The sequence below is a fragment of the Melopsittacus undulatus genome, chromosome 2, assembly GCF_012275295.1.
Source record: "Melopsittacus undulatus isolate bMelUnd1 chromosome 2, bMelUnd1.mat.Z, whole genome shotgun sequence".
NCBI classification, from domain to species: Eukaryota; Metazoa; Chordata; class Aves; order Psittaciformes; family Psittaculidae; genus Melopsittacus; species Melopsittacus undulatus.
This window is the reverse complement of record NC_047528.1, coordinates 105,848,280-105,870,523: the sequence shown is the minus strand read 5'-3', so window position 1 is coordinate 105,870,523 and position 22,244 is coordinate 105,848,280. Positions and strand designations below refer to the sequence as shown.

Genomic DNA, 22,244 nt, shown 5'->3' with positions numbered 1-22,244 from the left:
TGCAATTGCATTAGTGGCCACAGTGCTCATTCCAACTTTATAGCTATAGCACTCAGAGAAACATGTTTTCAAGATTGTCTGAGAAGAATGGAGATTAAAGTGGTGTGATTCAATGTAAAAGTAAGCACAAATACAAAGCATAGGGATACCCTCTTTGTTCCACCCCACACAGTAATAAACACCATTCTGGCAACTCTTTAGTATGTGAAGAAAAGCTGAAATTCTGCGGTACTGGAAATGTATGTAGTGGAGAAAAATGTGCAATGTTAGCAGTGAACATACTTGTCATGTGTTTTAGAATGTCAAACTTATGTACCCCAGCTGAGCCAGAACCATTTCACAATGTTGGGTAAGATAAAGAACCTCTGCCTGGATCTGCACCCATGAACAATATGGTAACAGTATGGCACCCATGATTCAATAGGGTAAACTGTGGGGAATCCAGACTTCTCAGTGCTTTGTGTCACAGAATGAAAGCTTTACCATCAATGCTATAGCTACATTTGTTGTTTGAACAATAAAGGTATTAAAGCAATTATTAAGGAATAGCCAATATGCTCTAAATTTATGTTTCCTTTACCCTTTTTTCTTGTATTTTTTTCTTTTTCTCCTGCCAGTAGTCTCAGAAGTTATCAAATTCAGAGAAAGAGGGAAGGAGAGAAGCCTACTAAGTACAAGGCTATCAACATATAACAAGGTTACAATATGCAGAAACGTTACTTACCATATCCTGCAATATTCATTGCCACTGCTAGCAGATGTAAGAGAGATAAAAGTAAATAAGTTTTTGCACAGCGGGTAGGGAGCTTCCAGGATTCATTGCTACAGGAGGCTGGGTTGACAGACAGTATAAGCAGATTCAGAAAGATACTAGAGACATTCATGGTCGAAAGGTCTAAATACTAAGAAGATACAAAGGAGAACAATAGATGTGCCCTCCGACATCTCCTATAGAATGATTGTGGATGCTGGCAGAGTACAGGGGGAATGGACCACAGGAAAGAGCCATGCTCACATGCTGTCCGTGTCACTGACCGCAGCAGCATGTTGCCCTGGGTTCACGAGCATGTCTCATGTTCTTAGCTCACTTCTGCCTAACTAATGAATTGTTCAGACTGGAATGTCTCAGCCTCACAGCAGTGCAGGCAAAATTTAATTCTGTGGCTGTGACAGAATTGCTGCTTCAGGCTTCATCCTCCTTCAGAGCAGTGCAATGGAGTGAGAGCTGTGCCCGGCCACCATGGTGTATTGACTGTGGGCTGGCTGCCCAGAAGTTGCTCTGCTGCTGCCACTAAGCCAGCACAGGATGGTTTAATATGAACTGTTAATTAGCAGCTTCCCCAATATGCAGAGTATGGAGATCTGCCTCTCTTAAAGCCCTGATTTTTCTGCCACCATCATCTCACAACAGTAGCTAAGCACTCTCTATAAGATGGGAGTTGGTATATTACTATGTGACAAAGCTCCCTGAATAATTTATATCTAAGGCTCCATTTCATGTGTATTTGTTATCCTATCGGTTTTCCCCTAGGATATGCTATCTAATTTCAATTTAAAATGTAAGTTCCATAAATTACCACTGCACAGAAGTTGCTTTAACATGCCATTTATGAAGGTAATGGTGCACATTGCAGCAGAAGTGTTTCAGAGTTTCCACTTCTGGGATTACAGATTCACAGTAAGCTGATAAATGGGAAACAATGAGGAAGTTCGGTAGAAAATTGAACAAATCCACTTTAACGTATCAAAGCAAATTGCACCTTAATGTTGTGAACTCTGTAGGGCAATGTTCCTGCAACAGCATGGACATCTAGATTCCCTGCTCGCATTAAGCAGAAATGAAGTGTGTATGTTGTGTGTCAGGTGTATTTACACACCGGTTTGTAAAAGTGCACATAGGAAGATAGTTAAGGCATATTTACAGTAAAGTATAAATAAGGCCCCTTAAACAGACAGTTCATAATCTTTGGTTTAAAATTGTGTGAATCTTGTTTTGTTCCCTGAGTATCTGATTTTCTAAATAAAATCATAGCTTCAGAGAATAGCCAGTCCAGTTAACAAAATCAGCAACAGTTTAACAAGGTGGCATCAAAATATTGCTAAAATATGTGTAAGGTGACATTATCTTTCAAGATAAATATAAGTTACAGTATTTTTACCTCAAAAAAGTAATATAAATTATATAGCAGTAAGTGCATTTAGAAAAAAATAATTTTGTTTGTGTGTCTTGCCTAACTTAAAAGAAAATCATGTCATGGAAGTCATTAAAACTGGTTTTCTGTGCATGAGGCCATGTCTTGGCAAAATGTCTCTCCTTAGGTGCTTAGGTTTGATTCTTATTCTTAGCACCTATTATATTTAATAGGCTTTAAAAACCTGCTTAAATTCATGAAACTAAGTATTTTTTGAGTAAGACTAGCAACTGATTTGGCATCTGCTGATTTTATAACAATGTTTTCTATTTTGTTTTATTATTTAGTCATGTAACTGCATACTTCAATAGGAAAATATAATAATATACTCTCCTACCAAATATATGTGCAAATCCAGAACTGCTTCTGACTGAAATCACTTAAGTAGTGTACCTGAAAGAAAGGGATTGATATTTGGGTTGTAGTGTACAGAGCTTCCAAGGTACGAGTAATGTAATAGTGAATCTCCAGGCTGTATATATCTTGCCTAAGTGACTAGTATCTAAGGGCCTGAGATGCTCTATCTGTGAGAAAGGCAGGATTGAGTAAGCCAATTTTTCACTCCAGTGACGAACCTGTCTTTTTGGTGATTTCCCTCATGTAGATTTGAAAGTAGATCTTATTACATGTAAGTAAAGACTGCATACCAGTAATAAATACATCCTGCTGTCTGTTAGGTGAATCTTAGGAACTGTGGAGCTTCTTGACAGTCTTCAGGAAAGAGTTAGGTATCACTTGCCAGTGGGAAGGCTTGTGTGAATCTGCGAGACAGTCAGTTCCCTTCTCTGTCACCCTTAACTTGCCTAGGGCATTATTGCTGTCAGTGCTTTGCCTTTGGCTTGTCTGATACAAGTCCATAAGGCACAAGAGGAAAGGCTTCACAGAAGAAGGAAATCCAAGATTTTAAGTTAAATCTTATATTGCCTGTGATAACGTGCAGAACAAGCGATTATTTGAGGGAAGGATGCAGAAAGGGTTGAAAAAGAGGTGGGTTGTGACACAGTGCAGCAACACGAATAAATTTAGATTGTGTGTAAGATGTGCTACTTTGAGACTGATATGTCTGGTTCAGGAAAAACACTCAGCAAATGCAAGTGCACTTGCGAATGGCCTAAATAATTTTAGAATCCATTTACAAACCACTTACATCTACCTCTGCCTGCTTGCATGATTTCTGATGCCTGTCAGACACACAGGGCCATATTGCTCATCCCACAAATGGAAAGCTGTTTTCACTTAGCCTGCCAAGCATCTTGCCAAACTGTGGGCCCTGAAACCTTGCAAGAATTATTGTTTAATTTAGGAAAGAACATGGTCTGATCCAGTACCATTCTGTTTCCTTTTCTGTTTCTCTTTTGTTGCTTGTTATTTCACTTTAGTAGTTCCCATCTGGAATGGTAAGGTTGTCATAGAATCATAGGGTTAGGGTTGGAAAAGATCTTACAATCATCTAGTTCCAACCCCCCTACCATAGTGACAGCTTATTATATCCAGTAACTCAAATGATCATTGTTTTTTCTTTAATGTCAAGTTACTATTCCTAAATTTATGATGCTGCTGTTTCTGATGCATATGTTGCATATACATGTTTCATGCATCTGATTAAATGCATTGCTTTGGATCCAACAGGCCAGAACCAGTACTGTGGACAAAGGACGGTGGAGAGCTACCAGACCCAGAGCGAATGGTTGTCAATGGCAGGGTCTTAAGCATCAGTTTCCTAAACAAAACAGACAATGGCACGTACCGATGTGAAGCAAAAAATCCTATTGGCCGAAACAGCACAGAATACGTCCTGATAGTACATGGTGAGTGTGTTCTCATTAGTTCTTTGGTGCATGTTATGCATACCTACCATTTCAAGACAATACAATTAGTTGCTTATGAGCATTACCAAAAGAATAGCAAGAAAAGCTGGGAGTATAATTGCACTTTTATTGATACTATCATCTAGCTGTGGGGAGTACATTTAGTTCCTTTTATTGGCAACCCTCTCTTCCTACCATTTAAACAAAATATATTCACTGATATTGTGAACTTTTTGCAAAGTAAGCACCTGTAAAAATGTTTTGCAGTATATTGGTACTGTTTTAAATACTTGCCTCAGGCACATGGTGTTCAGATAAAGCTGGTTACAAAAGGATATATGAAGGGGAATATGGAAATATCAGATAGATGGGGGCTTGAGGTTTATTTTTTTTTCATAGACCATGAAAGACAGGACATCAGATACTTTTCTTCACACATTTTATAGTCTGCAACTGAGAAAGTTCGCATTATAAAAGTTAGCTGATCATTATCTGGCCTATCATTACAGTCAGTCCTCAAAAATATGTCATGTCCCAAACTCAGTGTACTTCTAACAAAATAAAAAAATACAAAGGTTTACATTAAATTACAATTAATTTTATTTCCTTAATTAGGCAAAAATATGTGTCACATGAAAAGATTAGCTGGCTTTGACACTGATCATGAAATAAATCGGTAGAGCTCAGGTATAGAAGAAGCTATGATATAAAGTTGCATTTGCCTTTAATACAGGTTTGCAATATGGATTAGTCTGAAAACATAATGTTCTCTTACCACAGATACATTTGTGATAATTTCTGGAAGATTACTAGTTCTGTAATTTGAATTGCTGCCTAAGTGAATACAGAGGTGAAAGCTCCACTGTAGTTCATGATGGTATTTTTTTCTCTAGTTTTTTACAAAATGCATCTTTGTTTCATTTTATTGATAGTTATAAAATCTGATGCAAATTTTATTCTATAAATAGATGTGTGGGCTATATAGATTTTATTTGCGCATGAGTGCACCCTCAGAAAGTGACTGTAAAGACAGACTGAGAGACTTGGACTTGTTCAGCCTGAAGAGAAGGCTTAGGAGAGACCTTATAAGAGTTTTCCAAAACCTAAGGGGGGGGTCTACAAGAAATCTGGAGGAGCCTTTTTAAAAGGGCATGTAGTGATAGGACAAGGGAGAATGGGTTTACACTGACAGAGGGGAGATTTAGATTAGACATTAGGAATAAATTCTTCACTGTGAGGGTTGTGAGGCACAGGTTGTTTCGAAGTTGTGGATGCCCAACCCTGGAAGTATTCAAGGCCAGGTTGGACAGGGCTTTGAAAAACCTGGTGTACTGGAAACTGCTCCTGCCCATGGCGGGGGGGGGGGGGGTGTAATGAGATGATCTTTAAGGTCCTTTCTAAACTTTCTATGATGATTTCTGGTAAAACAAATCTGTGTTTCTTTGGTGTTTGTAAGATCTCAGGACATTTTTGCTAAAGGTTTAAACTGCCTTTAGTTGTCTGGGAGAAAGCTTCTATTAAGTGCTACTTTCAGTTTTCAGTAATGAGCTATTTACTGGCACTGTTGATGAAATGTCATTTATCAAAAGAACCCCTTATTACTTTTCATTTTCCTTGAAGTTCACTATCAGTTTATGTAGTGGCACAAGTAAGGAGCAGGTCTGTTCATGAGGAGAACAGAGCCTGTACTGCTGTGTGCATATTTCTGTATTAAAGACAATCAGAAAAACTGAACCTTCTAACCTGGACTTATGTTGATTACTGCAAGAAAAGAAAAAGACAAAGACATGTCTTCTGCATCCTGGAGGTGGTGGGTTATTGGTTGTTGGCTGCAGGCACAAAGTGTGCTGCCTTTGATGAGGCAATGGTTTCTGTGCTTACTGAAACTTCTCTTGCTTGTGTTTCCTGCCAAATTTATTTAGGTGGTTATTTCTGAAAACATGGCCTTTTATAATGGTAGATTTTTCTGTCAGTGGTAACTTTGCAATACACCTCCATCAAAGAGTATTGCACGATCTCCTATGTGTCCTTTGCACAGTGGCATGCCCCCTGTTGATCTGATTATCTTGCAACAACTTCACAGCAGTCTGTAAAATCATTCATTATCAGGAAGGCACTTTGTTATGTTTGGCAGCATATTAGGCATGTTATCAGGTTTAGCTTGCACATTGGTGACCTTTTCTGTTATTAGTACCACTGTTTTCCTAATTGCACTTCTTCAATTCCAGTGTTAGGAGTAGAGAAGGTAAATGTCAGGTGCTTCTGAGTTTTGTGAAACAATGAGAGCACTGTGACAGACTATGTGATGATGTTTAGTGCATAACAACTTACTGCATTTCAGAGTTAGGTTTATTTAAGTACAGAAGAGACTGGCACAATTATTTTATCAAGAGTAGCACAATCAGTTTGTATGGTTCAATTTAAGCAGTGTCTTACCCCTTCTTTAGTTCATTACATTCATGAATGTCTCTAGTGAAACATAATCCTCCTTAAATTATGCATTATTCTCTCTTTTTTCCCTCTCTTTCTCTGGGGGCTAGCAAACTTACTTCTTACCATTTTCTAGGATGCATTCTTCCATTTAATAGAGGATGTATTTTCTCCTATATCCTCTTAAATATATCTGGGACCATCCTTTGATTTCTCATCCCTTCCCCTGTGCCTAATGCATTGAGGTAATTTTTTGTCCTACTGCTCTGTTACAGCTGATTTATCATGTAAGTATGCCTTCTTACCTGAGTTATTAGGTTTCTAGTACAAGTACATGCCAGAGTTAATATAAGGGGAGGTACGTTCACAAAGGTTTGGGAGGGGAAAGGAGAGGAGAGGGGAGAAATCTTCATGAGAAGAGAACCTCTTCACAAGAGAGCCTTTTAAATCACAGGTCAAGGAAATAAGGTCTAGAAAAGGTGACTTACCAGATTACCTGTAAGGAGTCAGGTGTAAGTGCTCTGAGTGCTAGTAGCCACTGCCTTAATGGAACTTCTGGAAGTCCAGCTCCACAGCTGTTAAACAACTGTTTTTCTAAGAAACTCTTGAGCCCAGAGGCATTGCAGTGATGGAGAGAAACAATGATAATCACGTGCCCAAGGTTAGAGAGATACCATGACTGATTCAGTTTTTTCAAGCAAGCATGTGTAAAAATGCAGAGGATGACAGTGGAATCTTCTGTAGAAGAAGGGGAGTGGAACCTGATCCATACCTTTTCTTTTCTTAGCCATACTGTGAATTTTTTTTTCTGCATGTTTTCCTTTTTTTCACTTCTGCTTTGACAGATTTTCAGTCTTTCTGTTTATTAAGGTTGTAAAATTTTCATCTGGCTTCTGTTCCTTTTTTCCCCTGTGGAGCCCCCTCTCAGTAGGACTCAGTCTACTAGTTCTCTCCATTTCTGAAGTTATCTTCCTAACTCAGAGAAGATTTAGAGAGCTTTAGCTTAGAGAGAAGCTTGCCCAAAAGTGGAACGTATAGTTTATCATAATTAGAGATTAAGAGTAAGCAAAGTATTTATACACATTAATTATACAAACCAAGCAGAGTGTCTCATGCCTTTAACTGGGCCAACCTAGACACAAAATTTACAGAAAAGTAGTATTTTTTCCACTCTAAATGATGATGAAGTAATAAAGTGTTGTTGTTGATGACATTGGAAATAAATATTGCTGTAAGTAGATGAATAGCAATCTGTCTAATATAATTAGTATCTGATAACATAAAAAGTCATTTTAGATTTGTAATATAATTAAAGAAATCAGACTTCAGAGAAATTGAATATATTTGAATCGGGTAAAGTATGCGCTATTAAATATGCGCATGCTGCTTTGCTGAGTCAATGCAGCTGCTACTTTCATTTTTCTTAACTTTTATTATTAATGTCAAGAAAACACTTCATAAAGCAGGAAGTTGGGTACAAAGAGGTTATACGCAGCAGCACAAAGGCAAGATGTAGTTTGCTCAAACATTTGTCTCATGCATTAGTAAAGGCACAGGCTTTAATACCTGTAGCTGTTGTCATTTCTGTATTGTATTGGTGAGCTTAGTGCTTTAGAAGTGCACATTCTGGCTGTATATATTACACCCTTTCTTTGGTAATGGGCCTCAGATAATTTTCACTCTCTTCCAATTTATTAAGAATTTTTGTTTACCTTTGTCCAAATGCTAGTCATTAGTCACTAGTAAACAGAGCCAGCTGTGTCAGACTCATGATGCTCAACCCAAAAATACAGATTCCACTTGCAAAGCTTAGGTAATAACTGCATTGATTTAGCTGAGGTTGAGAAATGATGTGGTCCATCATAATCGAACTGATGACACAGCTGTTATCTATGTAGTAGTGGTTCAAAACATCTGGATGTCACTGCACAAGACTTAGTTCAACATTACATTGAGTGGGTGACAGAAGTCAACATCATTGGGAAATCTTAATGGAAACAGCAGCATCTGGTAATTTGCAGCCCTATTTGAAATAAAGTACCTGGGCAAAATATCCTGATTTGCAAATCTAAAGACACTCATTCAATTAATTGAAATATTCAGAGCTATAATATGTCATGTATCAATTATCTGGCAAAGCAATATGGAAATCAGCATGAATCAGCAGCTGTGGATGGTCAAAGCAGTTCTTATTGCCACAATTATACATACAGTAGAAAGCGTTTGAGCTAGTAATTCAGTATGTCTGGGGAATAAAAAGTGGGATAGCATATTCCTTTGACTTCAGCCTCTCAATTATTCTGTATTTTTTTCTTGGGCAAGCTATTTTTTGCATATAAAAGCACTGAAAGACTTGAATTTTATCCTCATTAATATTTTGATATATACGTTCAAACAGAAGATCTCCTACAATGTGTAAGAGCAAAGGCCTCACTGCACCTTTCCTTTGGACTGCAATATATTTATCTTTCACCTGCTTGTCCAGTCCCATTTCAAAACAATTATCATCTTAGCTTTCACAGTAACTTCTGGCAACAAGTTTCTGAATTTAATTATGTGCTTTGAGAGAAAAGTATTCTGTTTTGTTTAAGTCTGCTGCTTGATCTTTTCACTTCCCAACTTACTAATATATTTGGCCTCTTTTGCTGCTGTGCTGTAAGTATGCAGTTAAAATCACTTCTACTTTCATGCCACTTCCCTTCAACAGATTCTCAAGTATTTCCACTTCAGTCTCAGTTTCTAATTATGATCTTAGACTCTGCATTTCCTGGATTCGTATCTCTTGTATCCACTCTCCTTCTTTAATGGTATCTTTTTCACCTTTTTCTTCATTTTTAATCCAGTAGCAAAACTGTGATTGACTGTTTTCCATATCTGGACCAGCACTATGCCAAATTTGCACCGTATGGCTTATTAACTCCTGCCTTCAAATACATTTATAGAGGTTCATCTTCTGTGAACTTTTACTTCTATACAAGTTGGGTTTTTTTTAAATTTGTAGAAACTCTGTAGAATCCAAAACACATCTGAAATGAAGCAACTTGCATTATTTCTATCAGTTCTAGATTCCTTTATCTTAGTCTGTTCATTTGCCCACCCTCAGATTTTTATTATGTTTCATTTCTGTGGTGATATTCTCATAGAAGCCCCTCTGCTTCCTTTATTTCTGTAACTGACTTGTGCACCTCTCACTCTATGAAAGTAAAAACTGGGTAGAACAGTAATTTGAAATAGAACTGAGAAGGTGAGATTTTTTGGTGTTCTTTGAAAACTGAGCTTTTCAGATAGGCAGTAGACCCCCTGGTTTGCAAATACTTCCACTGCAGGCCTCTGATAAATCTTGTGTGCTGCTGTTGGACACCTTATCCTCATAAACATATATCATAAAACACATAAAAATATTCACTGAAGGAGTAAAGGGGAGGTGGGAAGGGAAAGGGTGTGCAGGAGCACACTCATCAGTAATCTAGTTACCCTCTATTTTGGTGTTAAGACCTTAAACATTGAGATAGCTGAACAATTTCTAGTTTCCTCCTTTATAGTTCCTGAGTTGAAATGTCTCATTTACAGCCACATCTCAAAGAAAAGGCATTCTTTGCCTATGGGAAAATCCTACCCTTTGAGCGAACAAAGCTTGGGCTTTGTGAAGAGAGAACTGAGCAGACCCATGGTGTAATGGAACAATGAGAACATGTATGGCTACAATAGAGGGTGTTTTGAGTAAAAAAAAAAAAACACATTGCCCTTACAGCAATCATATCAAAAACATGAGGCTCAGAAGACTGCTTAGGACTTGATTTGAAATTCTGGGCATGTGAATACCTCTGCTTTTTAGTTTTGAGAATCTTTTTTTCTTTTTTTTTTTTTTTTTCCATTGTGTCTGTGTTTGAATTGAAAGAAAGAGGGGTTTTCAGTTTTCAGTCCTTAAAACAGAGGGGAAAAGTCTCTCCTACTGACATCTTTTAAAAAGTAGAAAGTACAGAAAACAACTCACAGGCAGAGGAGCCTGAGCTTTCAGATGAAAAATAAATAAAAGGAATACTCTTGAAGACTTTCTCCGTATCAAAAGCCTTCCTTCCCCAAAACCATCTCCTTTTTTTCTTGCAAAAGCTGAGGTGTGGAGGAATGAGTTTTCACTGTGGCAGGCCCAAGAAAGTGACTCATTATAACTCCATGTTAATGGTTGCATTATAAGTACACTATTTCATTCATGTGTTATTTTCCAAAGCATAACCCTTCAAATTGTGTTAAAATAATCTGGTTTTGCATATACATTGATGATTTAAAGTGACATTAAGCTATTAAATCATTACCATAACATTGAAGTTAAGTTCTCCAGAGGACACTCAGTAACCACTAAAAGAGGTGGCACATGCCATAAAACACAATGTAGATAAATGCTGTGCAGCCAGATGAATTAAGAAATCATTGTGCAGGATGGCTTTTATTATGGGACTAAAGAAGAATAACATTCAGTTTACATTTTCAGGTAGGAGATGTCTGTCAAGAAACTTAGGGTGGAATTGTTGGCTTAATTTTATGGCTGAATTGTCCAGCTATTATCCCTGAACACTCACAAGGCAGCTACTTTGAAATTGCTTTTTGTTGATAAATACTTAAACAGTGAATGGGGTGTATAGTTGAGCTGTGTGAACTGTTATTTCTTCATTTATGGTGACTTTAGAAAATGAGGTACAATTATTTTTAGGGTTTTTTTTTCAGATAAGCTCAGAATTATTTTGGAAAGGTCAAGAAAATAACATTCCAAAGCACAGAAACACTTTTTGGGAGCCTGTTTAACACTCCTACATTTTTGCATTAAAATATTTAATGAACTTAATGAAAGAAAAGTTTTTAAATTTTGTTAGATAACATATGGAGTCGTATGGATTTTTTTTTTCCCCATACTGGAATGCTCATTTAAGTTATTGAATTCAGAGTATTTCATGTAAATGAAATCTGAATTTTTCCTGGTTTTACTTCTCTTTTTCCTCCTCTTATGCTGGATGCAGCAAATCTCCCCAGGTCTGACCTTGAATAACTTACTCTAAAAGCCTGTAGTTTTGGATAATGTCTTCAATAACACACAACACTTGACAATATTTCATTTTTATGTACATAATAATTGGCTAATTTGATAGTTCTTGGTTTGGATTCCCTGTGTGATATCTGAAAAGGCAAAGATTGTGTATTAGTTTTGAAGCTTTTTTCTCCATACACAGTAGTTGCATAAAGTTATTATTTTGGATGCTTGTACATGGGTAAAGCATCTACAATAAAGTACTTCCTGAACTAGATATACTAGATATATCACTGCTGCTCTTTGGAAAGTAACTCTGTGATATGATCTTAAGTGATACGTGTTTTTAAAATGGTGCTGTTTATTATCACTGATTTGCTATAGTAGCATGTCTTGCTCTCTGATTTTTCTGGACTTCAAGCTTTGCTATTGTTTATACCTCTAACATTCTTGAACTTCAGTTAATATTTTCTGTCTGAGGGGTCAGAATGTAAAATTACCATGTCTATGAACATCATATGTGATCTTCATGAAGACAATGTAACTGTTAATGGAATAATTTCACTTGAAACTGATGACAGAGTTGTAATCTCACAGTTGATAATGATCTTCTGTTTCCATCTAGATCATTTATAATTCACAAAACTCAAACCGTAAAGAAATTATTAAAGTTACTTGATAATTTTCTTCATTGAAATCTTTCCTGCACCATTAGATGCTATGTGGAGTGTAGAATTTTCTCTCTGTCATATATGGTGCTTCTATAACTTCCCTTTCTTTTGAGACTAGGTTGCTTAGTTTTTCAATCAATTCAAGAAAGGGAAATTATATGCTATGTGATGCTACTTAAAATGTCCACTGGTGATGCTAGTTTGGTGGTATATCAGTACCATGTTTTGTTCCAGCTGAAACTTCAAACCTTGGGAAGGTATTAGTTCTGGTATTACAATCATTAGTTCTGAGCAAATAGAGGTAGATATAGATGCTTTGGGAAGATTACATGAGTCCAAAAGGGGTATGGAAAGCTTTTGTAAAAATTACGTCTCAAACAGCTTTGAGAAGTTCTATTTATAAAGCCTCTGATCACAATGAAGATGAGCATAGAGGCTCAGACAGAAGCAGGCACTTAAAAATTTGCTTGTCTCAAACCTTTAGCATTTCTAACATTCATAAGTTGATGTTAATAATTATTAGTTCTGATTATTCTATTTTTCTGTTTGTAATTTAGATGTGAACTTTTTCTGGAGTTTCTCCTAGCCTGCATTTCTATATTGTATAAGGGAAAAAATATGCAATGATATTTCTTACAGTATTCTATTAGTATTTTACAGTAAATAAGGTTCCTTCCCCCCTTGTTTTCAGTATTCTTCCAACTACAAAACAAATCAAACTGATAAAAATCTGAAATTTTCTTGAACAAAAATTTAAAAACTTTGTAAAATCTCTCTTCATAGCTTAGGCTCAGTCTAAATTCATGGTGGTCCTTAAGGCATATTTAGTCTGTCCTCCAAAAGGGAAGCCTCTAAGCTCTAATCACAAACTATTTTTTCTAGCTGTTACTACTTGAATTCTTGACACAGTAACATTCTCTTTGCTTTGTAATTCAAGTCACATTTTTTATTGCTAAACAACATCACAGCCTTTCTGCATTTGATCTTCCTCTCTTGCTATATTTTACTGTGAATCGCTTTGACTTTGTCTCAGGGATTCAGAACTGTTTTGACAGCTTTCAAGATCGCTCATTGCATCGATCTTGCTGTATGACTCCCTTGGAGAGGGGAAGAGACAGCAAAAAAATAGTCAGGACAATAAGGGTATATCTCAAAACTATTCTCAAGTTGCAGAGAGAGAAAAACAAAATACAACACAAAAAACATTGCTAGCAAGTACGACTACCAAAGTTGATAAAGTTGGTTGGAACACCAGTACCATATGGGGATCTCCCACAACACTCGGACTTCTTTCACAAGGCTGTGATTCCCTCGCTAGCACTAAGACAACTGTAAGCTGCTTTGAAGAAACTTGCCTGGCAGTTATCTGTGAACAGGTCCTCAGGTTTCTGCTGGAGCTCATGTTATGATGTAAGGTGATGTGCCATGTGTGAGAATGGTCTGAGCAATTTTCAGTCAGGATTACTTTTCCTTTGTTAGAAGGTCTGAAAACAGAGGAATTTAAGTTTTTATTTATTTTTATCTACATTATACTCTGACATGCATTTCCTTTACCTTTCTTTCACTGGTATCTACACAGCTTGTTTACTCCCCAGACATGCCCTTGAAGAAAAAAAATTGCTTTTGCCTGAAGAGGGTATATCTTTCAGCTGAAACTACCCATATTAATCCTCATGGCAAGTGAAGAACTAAACAAACCAAAAGAGAGGAGGAAGGACAGAAAAAAAGTTTGCCAATATAAAACTGTAGGAGTGGGTAAAGTGTTTTAGTCTTTAGGTATTGCTGTGGGTCATTTCACTTGTGTATTTGTTTTTCCCTCTGTGGTTTCTGTGGTTTGTATTTTCTGCAGGTTTCCTAATCCTTGAATGGTAGGAATCAGGGAGGAGTTGAGGAAGCTGACATGTTGAAGTGCTAGCTTGCTGTTTGATTGAGGAGAGCTCTGGATGCTTTTCATCATTCACAAGCAGAAACTGAAATCTCTGCATTGCTTTTGGTTAAAATAAATTAGCAGATATGACCAAGCATTCTTTATAACTATACTGCAATATTCCATTGGTAAAATGTCCTATGAGATCACTTAGTATAGTAGTTAAAGCATCAAATGGCTGCTTGCCTGAAGGGAAGCTGGATAATTTTAATAGCATTAAGTTTTGCCTGTATTGCATATGTTCCAACCATGCATATTACTGTGTTACACAAAGCCAAAGAGTCATGGGTGGAATTCAGCTACACTTGTACAACTGTTTTGAGTGAAAAACAGAGCATAGAAGATTGACAGCTAGAAAGACAGGGCCTTGTTTTCTCAGGTAATGTACTATGATTATAAGAATGTGAGAATTAAATGTATTAGTCAAAGACAGTGCAAAGAAGTGCGATAAACTTTGGTTTAGGTTGCAAAGATGCCATTAACTTACCCAAGGTGATTTTGAATAGGATATAGCTATCCCACTGTGATAAAGCTTTTCAGATTAGTGTTGGACCCCTTTGATTTTATTTTGAAATGAAGTAATTTAAAATAAATAATGCTCCATTATCTCTTTTTACTAACTTTAAAATTACTGCAATGACTTATGAGTTGCTTAAGCAATTTCAGTGATCTGAGCTGAATTTCTTAGTGAAATAAACATAAAATCCATAATAAAATAGAGATCAGCAATTTCTTTACCTCCCTTTAGTTGCAACGCTTGTCTTCTTAATAGGGAAGTTGGCCTCTTTTCCTTGGCCTCTTTCTTCCTCCTAGTGCAGTTCTGTCTGAGTTCTTTGAGTCTTTTTTTCACAGAAGGAGTCAAGTATCTTTCTGAGAAAGCTGTCACCATTGCTCAAGGCTGTTGGTGTCTGAATTTGTATTGTACTTTAGCTTTTCCTTATAGGTTTTCAAGGGCCAGTCACCAGTACTTTATTTCATTTAATTTTGAATATTCCTATTTTATGGCTTGGAGAAACAAGGAGATACAGCTTGTCTGTTTACTTAAAAAGAATAAAAATGTACATCGGAGCCTTGATGTGATTTTTAAGCAGTAACAGTGCGCCTAGAACATATTAATGGTAGAATGCTGTGCTTCTGGGACAAATGGTGCTGACTTTATTCATGATGTTTGGTGGCTTTTGTGGTAACATTTTGTCTTAAATGCAGTGAAATTGGCACTTCAGGTATAAGGACAGCTGCTTTTTGAAATACAGTTTTTAAAAGGTTCTGTGGTTTTGACTGGTTTAGGATTTTTAGTAGAGAATTAAAGTGGAACTCAGGAGATCTGTTCTGAACTTGTCGTTTAGGTTCAGAAGTCTAAAATATAAGACATTCTGCTTAATCCTTCTGTGTTCATTTCTCCAACTTTGAAATGGGAATAATGCTACCTTCTTTTCCTTACCATTTGGTCTTTATAATCTAAATGTATTTTTTGTCTTACAAAACCTCAAAGCAGAGATATGTTCTTTACTGCATACATACTTGTTAATGTAGAGTTGTGAACAAAATCAAGACTTGTATAGGTGCCTTTTCTGTAAGTAAATTTTGGTTTGAGGCTGCAGTCTCAAAAAATTCTCTAAAAACTATACCTGTTCATTCAAAATGTTCGATTACAAAATTCTTTTCTTTATTGCATGGTCTGCAAATTTTACTTTATTTCTTTCAGGCAAGTTGCATAAGCTTCAGTGATTTGCTCAGTGCAGTATTTGTAACTACTTTAATTAGACAGATGGGCTTTTATACAAGATAAAATGACTCCCTTAAAGTAATAGGCTTTACTAATATTGCTACTATTAAATGAAAAGGATTTATTTTAATTACTAGCAAACCTTAATGGTAACTTTGAGGAAAAATATAGGTCTTACCATCTGTGTTTGAAGGAATCTGAAGTGCATATTGTATTAATATAACTCCAAAACATGAAAGTTCAGTATTCCTATTGAACACTTGTTTTGATTTGTTCTTAAAGGTGCATCTTGTGCTGATAACCATTAGTAAAGTAAAACAGCACCTGAAAACAGATTCTTCAGTATTAAAAAATTTACCTAGATTTGCTTTGTACTAAAGGTAATCTTCAGTATTTTATCATCAGGCCAAGTTATTATCTTACCAAATTTATCCTTTTATGCTCTGTGTATCACCAGTTTTAGCACAATTAGAAAGTAAAAAATTAATGCATTATAATTAATATGTTTTCTACAGTACAAATGTTGTAATTCATATGATCTGCCCCACTAAAACAGAACAGCAGTAGATAAATATATTGTGAGATACTGCATTATGTCACCTGTTAGTCTACTTCACTGAGAGCAAGAATGGTGAGCTGTTTAAATGGCAAGACTGGTGATAAACAATGACTCTGATGGACAGTGAAATGGGAGCGTGTTCCAGCATCTCAGGGCCTTCATTGCAACTTCTCTTTCTGTTTCAAGGGAGATACATCTAGAGTGCTTTTCCTGATCACAAATTCAGTGGAGTGCTGTGGGGAGCAAAATGATCCCTAAAGTAAGCACTGAGGGCTTCGAAGGTCAAACTTTATGTTTGAAAGTTATCAGCCAGTAGTACAATAATTAAATGTTCATGTTAGATGCTTTCCTGTGAAATGCTTGATTCAGATTTCCTGTGGTCCCTATGTGCAACTCCACCAACTGTGTGCGTTAATACTCTAGTCTCCAGGTGACAAAGCTGTATTTGTGGCAACATCTATGATGTGGAGAAAGGTCATGTTTTGCTAGATGGGAAATTCGGCTGTGTGAAGGGGAGAGGCTCAAGAGGAAGTGTGGGGGCTGCCAGTCACCATGCTTTGCTTGTTAGAGTTGCCAGGGAAAGTGACAGAGATGGGTTTTATCTAAATATCCCTCACTGGCTGCCTGTCTGAGCCAAGGCACCACAGCACTGCGTGAGAGCTGGCCTGAACCTGGGCAGCCACACCTTGGGAGGCAAGGGTAGCCAGCCCTTGCTCTCAGCCCTCCCGTACCATTCCCTTCCTACTGCATTAAGGCACTTCCTTCCCATTGCTGCTTTCTTGTCACATTACTGAGAGCCACAGCTCCTTGTTTTCTAATGGCTTACACACCTGAGTAAAGTCTGACCTGACTTTACTGGTGGAAAATCAGCCTTTCACGCACCCATAGTCTTTGTTGGTCCTCCTGTTGTGTGGTGCACAAAATAGATGAGATATTCAATAGAGGAGTTGTTTCAAGACGATTAAAGGCAGTCAACTTTTTCTTCATATTTCAATGTCAAATGAGATGCATAACCAGAAATAAGTTGTTACTGCACCTTGTTTTTTTCATATTCATCATATTTTTTATTTTGTCATAACCAATTCTGCAGTTAGAGCATGTGTTGTAAAATGTGCCATGATGTGATATCGGATTCTTATTGTAAATGATGAACTTTTAAGTGAATTGGGATGACACCATGCTGCCAATACTAATACTGAAATGGGCTTTGTTCTTTTGAGTTTCATTCTTAACTTTCTAAGGGTAGAATTTGGGCCAGGGATGTGTAGATACAATTTTTTTGCTTGGCTCTTTGAATATAGAAGGAAATATTGTCTTTTTTGTTGTAATTTTTAATATTTCATCCTCCTTCATTTGCTACTGAAACCTATTGCTTTTGAAATAGGAAAAAAAGCACTATGAAACTGTGAAACTTTCTATGACAAGAGAGAATTCTTGTTCTTCATGGTTCCTAAATTAGGAAAAAAGTGCAATGAGATCAAAATCCTAGTATCATCTAACACTTGATTTTTTCCCTCTGCCCTGACTGTGCAATAAAACTATGCATATTCAAACTTTAATGAACTTTTGAACATAGAACCATAGAAAGAACGTTAGATCATCAAGTTCAAACCCCCCTGCCATGGGCAGGGACACCTCACACCATATCGCCCAAGGTTCTGTACAACCTGGCCATTTTCTAACACGTCATATCATCTACAGGCCCATTAAATGTCTTAGAATCATAGGACTCTGTGAAATTATTTTCTTTTCTTTCTAAGCTGCCTGGCCATTTTAGACCAGCTGTGTGTCTTGCATTATGAACTCATCCACCACAGGTCTCTAATGTTTTTAACTGAGGGTCTAGATACATGGAGCTTTCATTAAATGGGTTTGGATATTTTTTAATGACATCTGATTTGTTAGCAAAAATGTCAAGCACATAATTGCCATTTCAGACTTTCATAAATCTGACTCAATTAGTAAAAAGAACCCCTTGACCTCATGTCCGTGAGCCTTCATGATCATTCAGTCTAAGTGCTAAGGAGCTATTGGCACATGATATTCAAGTCGAATGATCCTTTTGTTCAGTTCCGTTTTCTTGGAGCAAGGCTAAATGTGCAGCTCCCTTTGAATTTAAAACCTTGCTAAATTATTTAGTACTACATGCCACAGACTGATTAAATTTTGCTCAGAGTAGTGAGATTGTTTCCCAGGTAGGTCATCACTCAGTTCAGTTTACCACTTAAAATTTCTTTCATTCTCAGTCAAAATACAGCAAGGGCCATCCATCATTATCACATTGTCCTTTAATTTTTCTGTCAGCCTTTGTCAAGCTTGAAACAAAAGCCTTTACATTTTTATCAACTGCAGCTATTGTTGCCCGACTCGTGCTCAGTCATTTCAGAATATCGGTTGTATTTTTACCAAACAAGTCAAATATTTGCAATAGGTCAGATCTATCTTTCACATAAGCCTTCTAAACCAAACAGAACCATTTCTCATTTCATTGGAAATGGGGAGTAAAAATGCTTAGGGCCAAATCGGCAGTGAGAGTAAATTGTCCAGGCTCCCTGCACTTAAATGGATGAATGCCTTCTGCCTTAGTAAGAAGAATGTGGTGTCAATTCAAGAAAGAAGGAGAGACAAACAGGAAATTTTGATCAGGCAGGGCTTGTCAGTGTTTTGAGATGATCTTGTACACCCTGTTCCACCACTCATAAATAGGTTACGTCTGTGCCTCTGCTAAAGAGCAGCCTCCAGACCAAGCCAAGCATTGCTTGCTCCTCCTTTATCCACTGTCCACTCACAATCAGCCATTAGATTACCTGCTCTCTGCCTTCACCTTGCCAGTGCTTGATGGCATGCCAACAGATAGTAGTGGCCATGAGGAATGCCTTTCTAGAGCCTTCTGCCATACTTGTTTCTGCACACTGAACTGTGACATCATGTCTGGTCCTCACTGAAAAGAGAGTTCTTGGCTGAGCATTTGTGTATCAGCTCAGACCCCCCCACCCTGTGCTGCTAAAGAGGAACACATCTCTTTCATTGAAAATCTAGTTCAGGTCTTACCTGTATAACTTGTGGGAACATAGCATAGAAAAGATTTGGGACTGGAGTCAGTAATTGTCCTTGGCATGGAGTCTAACCCCTTTGTTATTTCCAACTCTTTTGGAAACAGTTTCTCTGCATTGTTTATATTTCAGAGGTTATGAAAGTGATGAAATTAATACCAACCTTAAGTATGTTATTGAATTTTTGACTGAATCTTTGTCAGCAAGAGTTCAATTTAGGAGTGAGGTTTCAAAATTAAAACTTTGACTTATAGGTATCTGAGCATGGCTTTTCTACCTTCTTTGGTTCCCCATCTGCAAAATAGAGCTATTTTCTGCTTCACAGGAGACTAAGGATTAATACCTTAGTATTACTGAAATAGCAGCCTGGTGTATTGATCTGGGTATGGCTACTTGAATTAAAAAGTTCCACTCTACAAGGTCTCTTGGTCATAATGATTCTTGGTATTTAGTGGTGTGAGTGTCATAAACAAAAATTTGTTTTCATATGAATGTGTGCAACTAGTTCAGAAATTGCAAGGCCAGAAAAGGAATTAAGTTTCACTCCAGCACAGGTTTATCGGGGAGAAATCTGTAAATCCATTCTGTTAAGATCCTTCTTGACAGAGAGCTCAAGAGGGCAAATCTACGTAGTCCCTTTCATAGCATGTCTCTGAGCAGCTGCCAACAGGGAGCTCTGGATAGCATAACATATGCCTCACCAGTAGTATAAGATAGGTGTGCCCTGCAGGAAAAATAGTGACCAAGAAGGCTTACAGGACAGCTGTAATTCCCTTTTCTGGCATGCAAATGAAACAGCACACCCTCTTTTTAAAACACATTAATTCATATGCCTTAAGCAGAGCCTGTGCTGTTGAGATCAGTTTATAGTTGTAGTCTGCCTGATTTTGGGAACTACCAAACCTGCTTACCTCTTATACCTACATGAGAGAATGAAGGGCACTGCACATTACTGCTCTTTTTTGGAACATGCATATTCTGCATTCTGTTATGTAAAAGCATTTTCAAGGCAAAGACAAGTAAAGTTTTCATTAGAATCCATATATCTTGGAAGAACTGATGAAGAGTCTGTCAGACTCTGTAGGACTGGAGTGCCCTATACACATGTGTTGAATGTGTAGCTTGGGTGTTTTTCAGAATGTTGATCTATGCCTGGATTTGGGCTGTCCAAAACAGGATTTATGGATGGAATATGGTCCAAGGGTTGTGAGCTGTTCTACTTTACACATACATTCCTGTTACACACTCTCATGTCACAAAAGAAGTGATTCCACTGAGCAAATGTGAACCAGGCATTTCCAGAGTCCGGAGCAGACTTAGATTTCATTGCTTGAGCAATTCGGTGCTCTTCAGGCTGTTGATTCCTGGTTGCTATCTTGCACTGTAGTCTTTGAGAGCAAGTAATTGTAATGCTGTGAGCAAAGCAGACCAACTGCAGTCATTTGCATGGTGAATTTCACCTTACTCTGCTAAGAAAGAAACAAAGCCAATGCTATTGATTGTATTTACGTTTCTTTTGAGAACATATGTGTTTCTTTGAGGCTTCTGAGTAGCTGCCATTTTGATGTTTGGCATTAAGAGTTTGTGACTTTGATTGGGAAACTAATTTCTGTGCAAGTTTATTTTTTTTCTGATCATATCAAGAATGATGAAATCTATCACATCTGTTTTAAAACACTGATGTATCCTAGGTCTTGTTAAGTAGTCTGTTTCTTATGTAGCCTTTCTCTTAAAATAAGAAATCCTGTTGGAAATACTTCAGTCAGAAGAGAAATTGGAAAGCAGCGAACTTGTAAATTCACCAGTGACTCATTGAAGATATTATGTGGTAAAGTAAGTAGACAGTGTGTTCACAGAATGGAAAGCACTGTCATAAACCATAACTGTACTTGCCAGTTGCAGTTAACTTGCCGTTGCATGAAGTAAATGATATATTTAAGAAAGACAATTAATGGAACCGTAGGTTACACTAATTAGGTTTTATGTACAAGACTGGTTTCTAAAGCTTTCCTAATAAACAAGGCTTTGCTCTCCTTATGAAATAGGTGGGTTGTTTCTGTTTGATTTCATTTGCAGCAGATACCAGGGAAGCAGTTTCCCTTTATGAGAAGCAATTGCATAGATCAGTACATGTGACATGTATCTTTTTGACATGTTAATTTATTTCTAATGCTTGTTATACTCAGTTCTTTTTAATTATTGCAGTACTTGCACTCCAGGTAATGTTACCATTTTTCCTGGTGATTGATGTGGCTACACGGTGGGTTTTTTTTTTAAGCCTGTTCTAATTTTTCTGTCTTGGGATTATTGTACTGAGAAACAGATTAAATATCAGTATACAGCAATTGAAAGCGGGGTCTCATGCCGTTTTCTGATGGCTTTGAAAGTGGAAAATCCCCCAGGTATAGATTCCACAGAGAATAGTGCTGGAGTTTTTCAAAGCCAGAGGAATACAGAAAATTGTAGGTGACTCAGACATTAACTGACAAGGAGACTTTTAAAGTGGCAAAATAATCTGTCATCCAATATGCAAATAAGGTAAGCATGCTAATTTGAAGTCTTGAGAGTAATTATGCAATGCTCAACTCAAAGACCCCGTGTCTGAAAAGTGTTTTGTAGGACCCAACACTGTAAAGCTCATGAGCTACTTCAGCACCCATTGATTTCAGTCAGAATTGATGGTACTCAGAGACCAATTGCATTTCTTTCCACAGCAAGACAGACAGATCGTGGGTCAGATTTTTTCTCTTTTATTGCATTGAATAGCACCCTTCAGGAATATTTTCACTGACAGCAGTGTGGAATGGGTTACTCACCATCCAGTGCTGAGAAACTAGTAACCTACAGTATAAATAAAC

General features: G+C 37.2%; 1 protein-coding gene across 1 annotated transcript in view; it reads left to right on the top strand.

The window, feature by feature from the left end:
• The window catches only part of CADM2 (cell adhesion molecule 2), a 607,168-nt gene that overhangs the window by 540,523 nt on the left and 44,401 nt on the right, over window positions 1-22,244 (top strand). Inside the window, exon 8 of the mRNA XM_005144493.3 lies at window positions 3,822-4,000. Coding sequence (XP_005144550.1) covers window positions 3,822-4,000 — 179 coding nt within the window. The remainder of the gene's footprint in view (window positions 1-3,821; window positions 4,001-22,244) is intronic.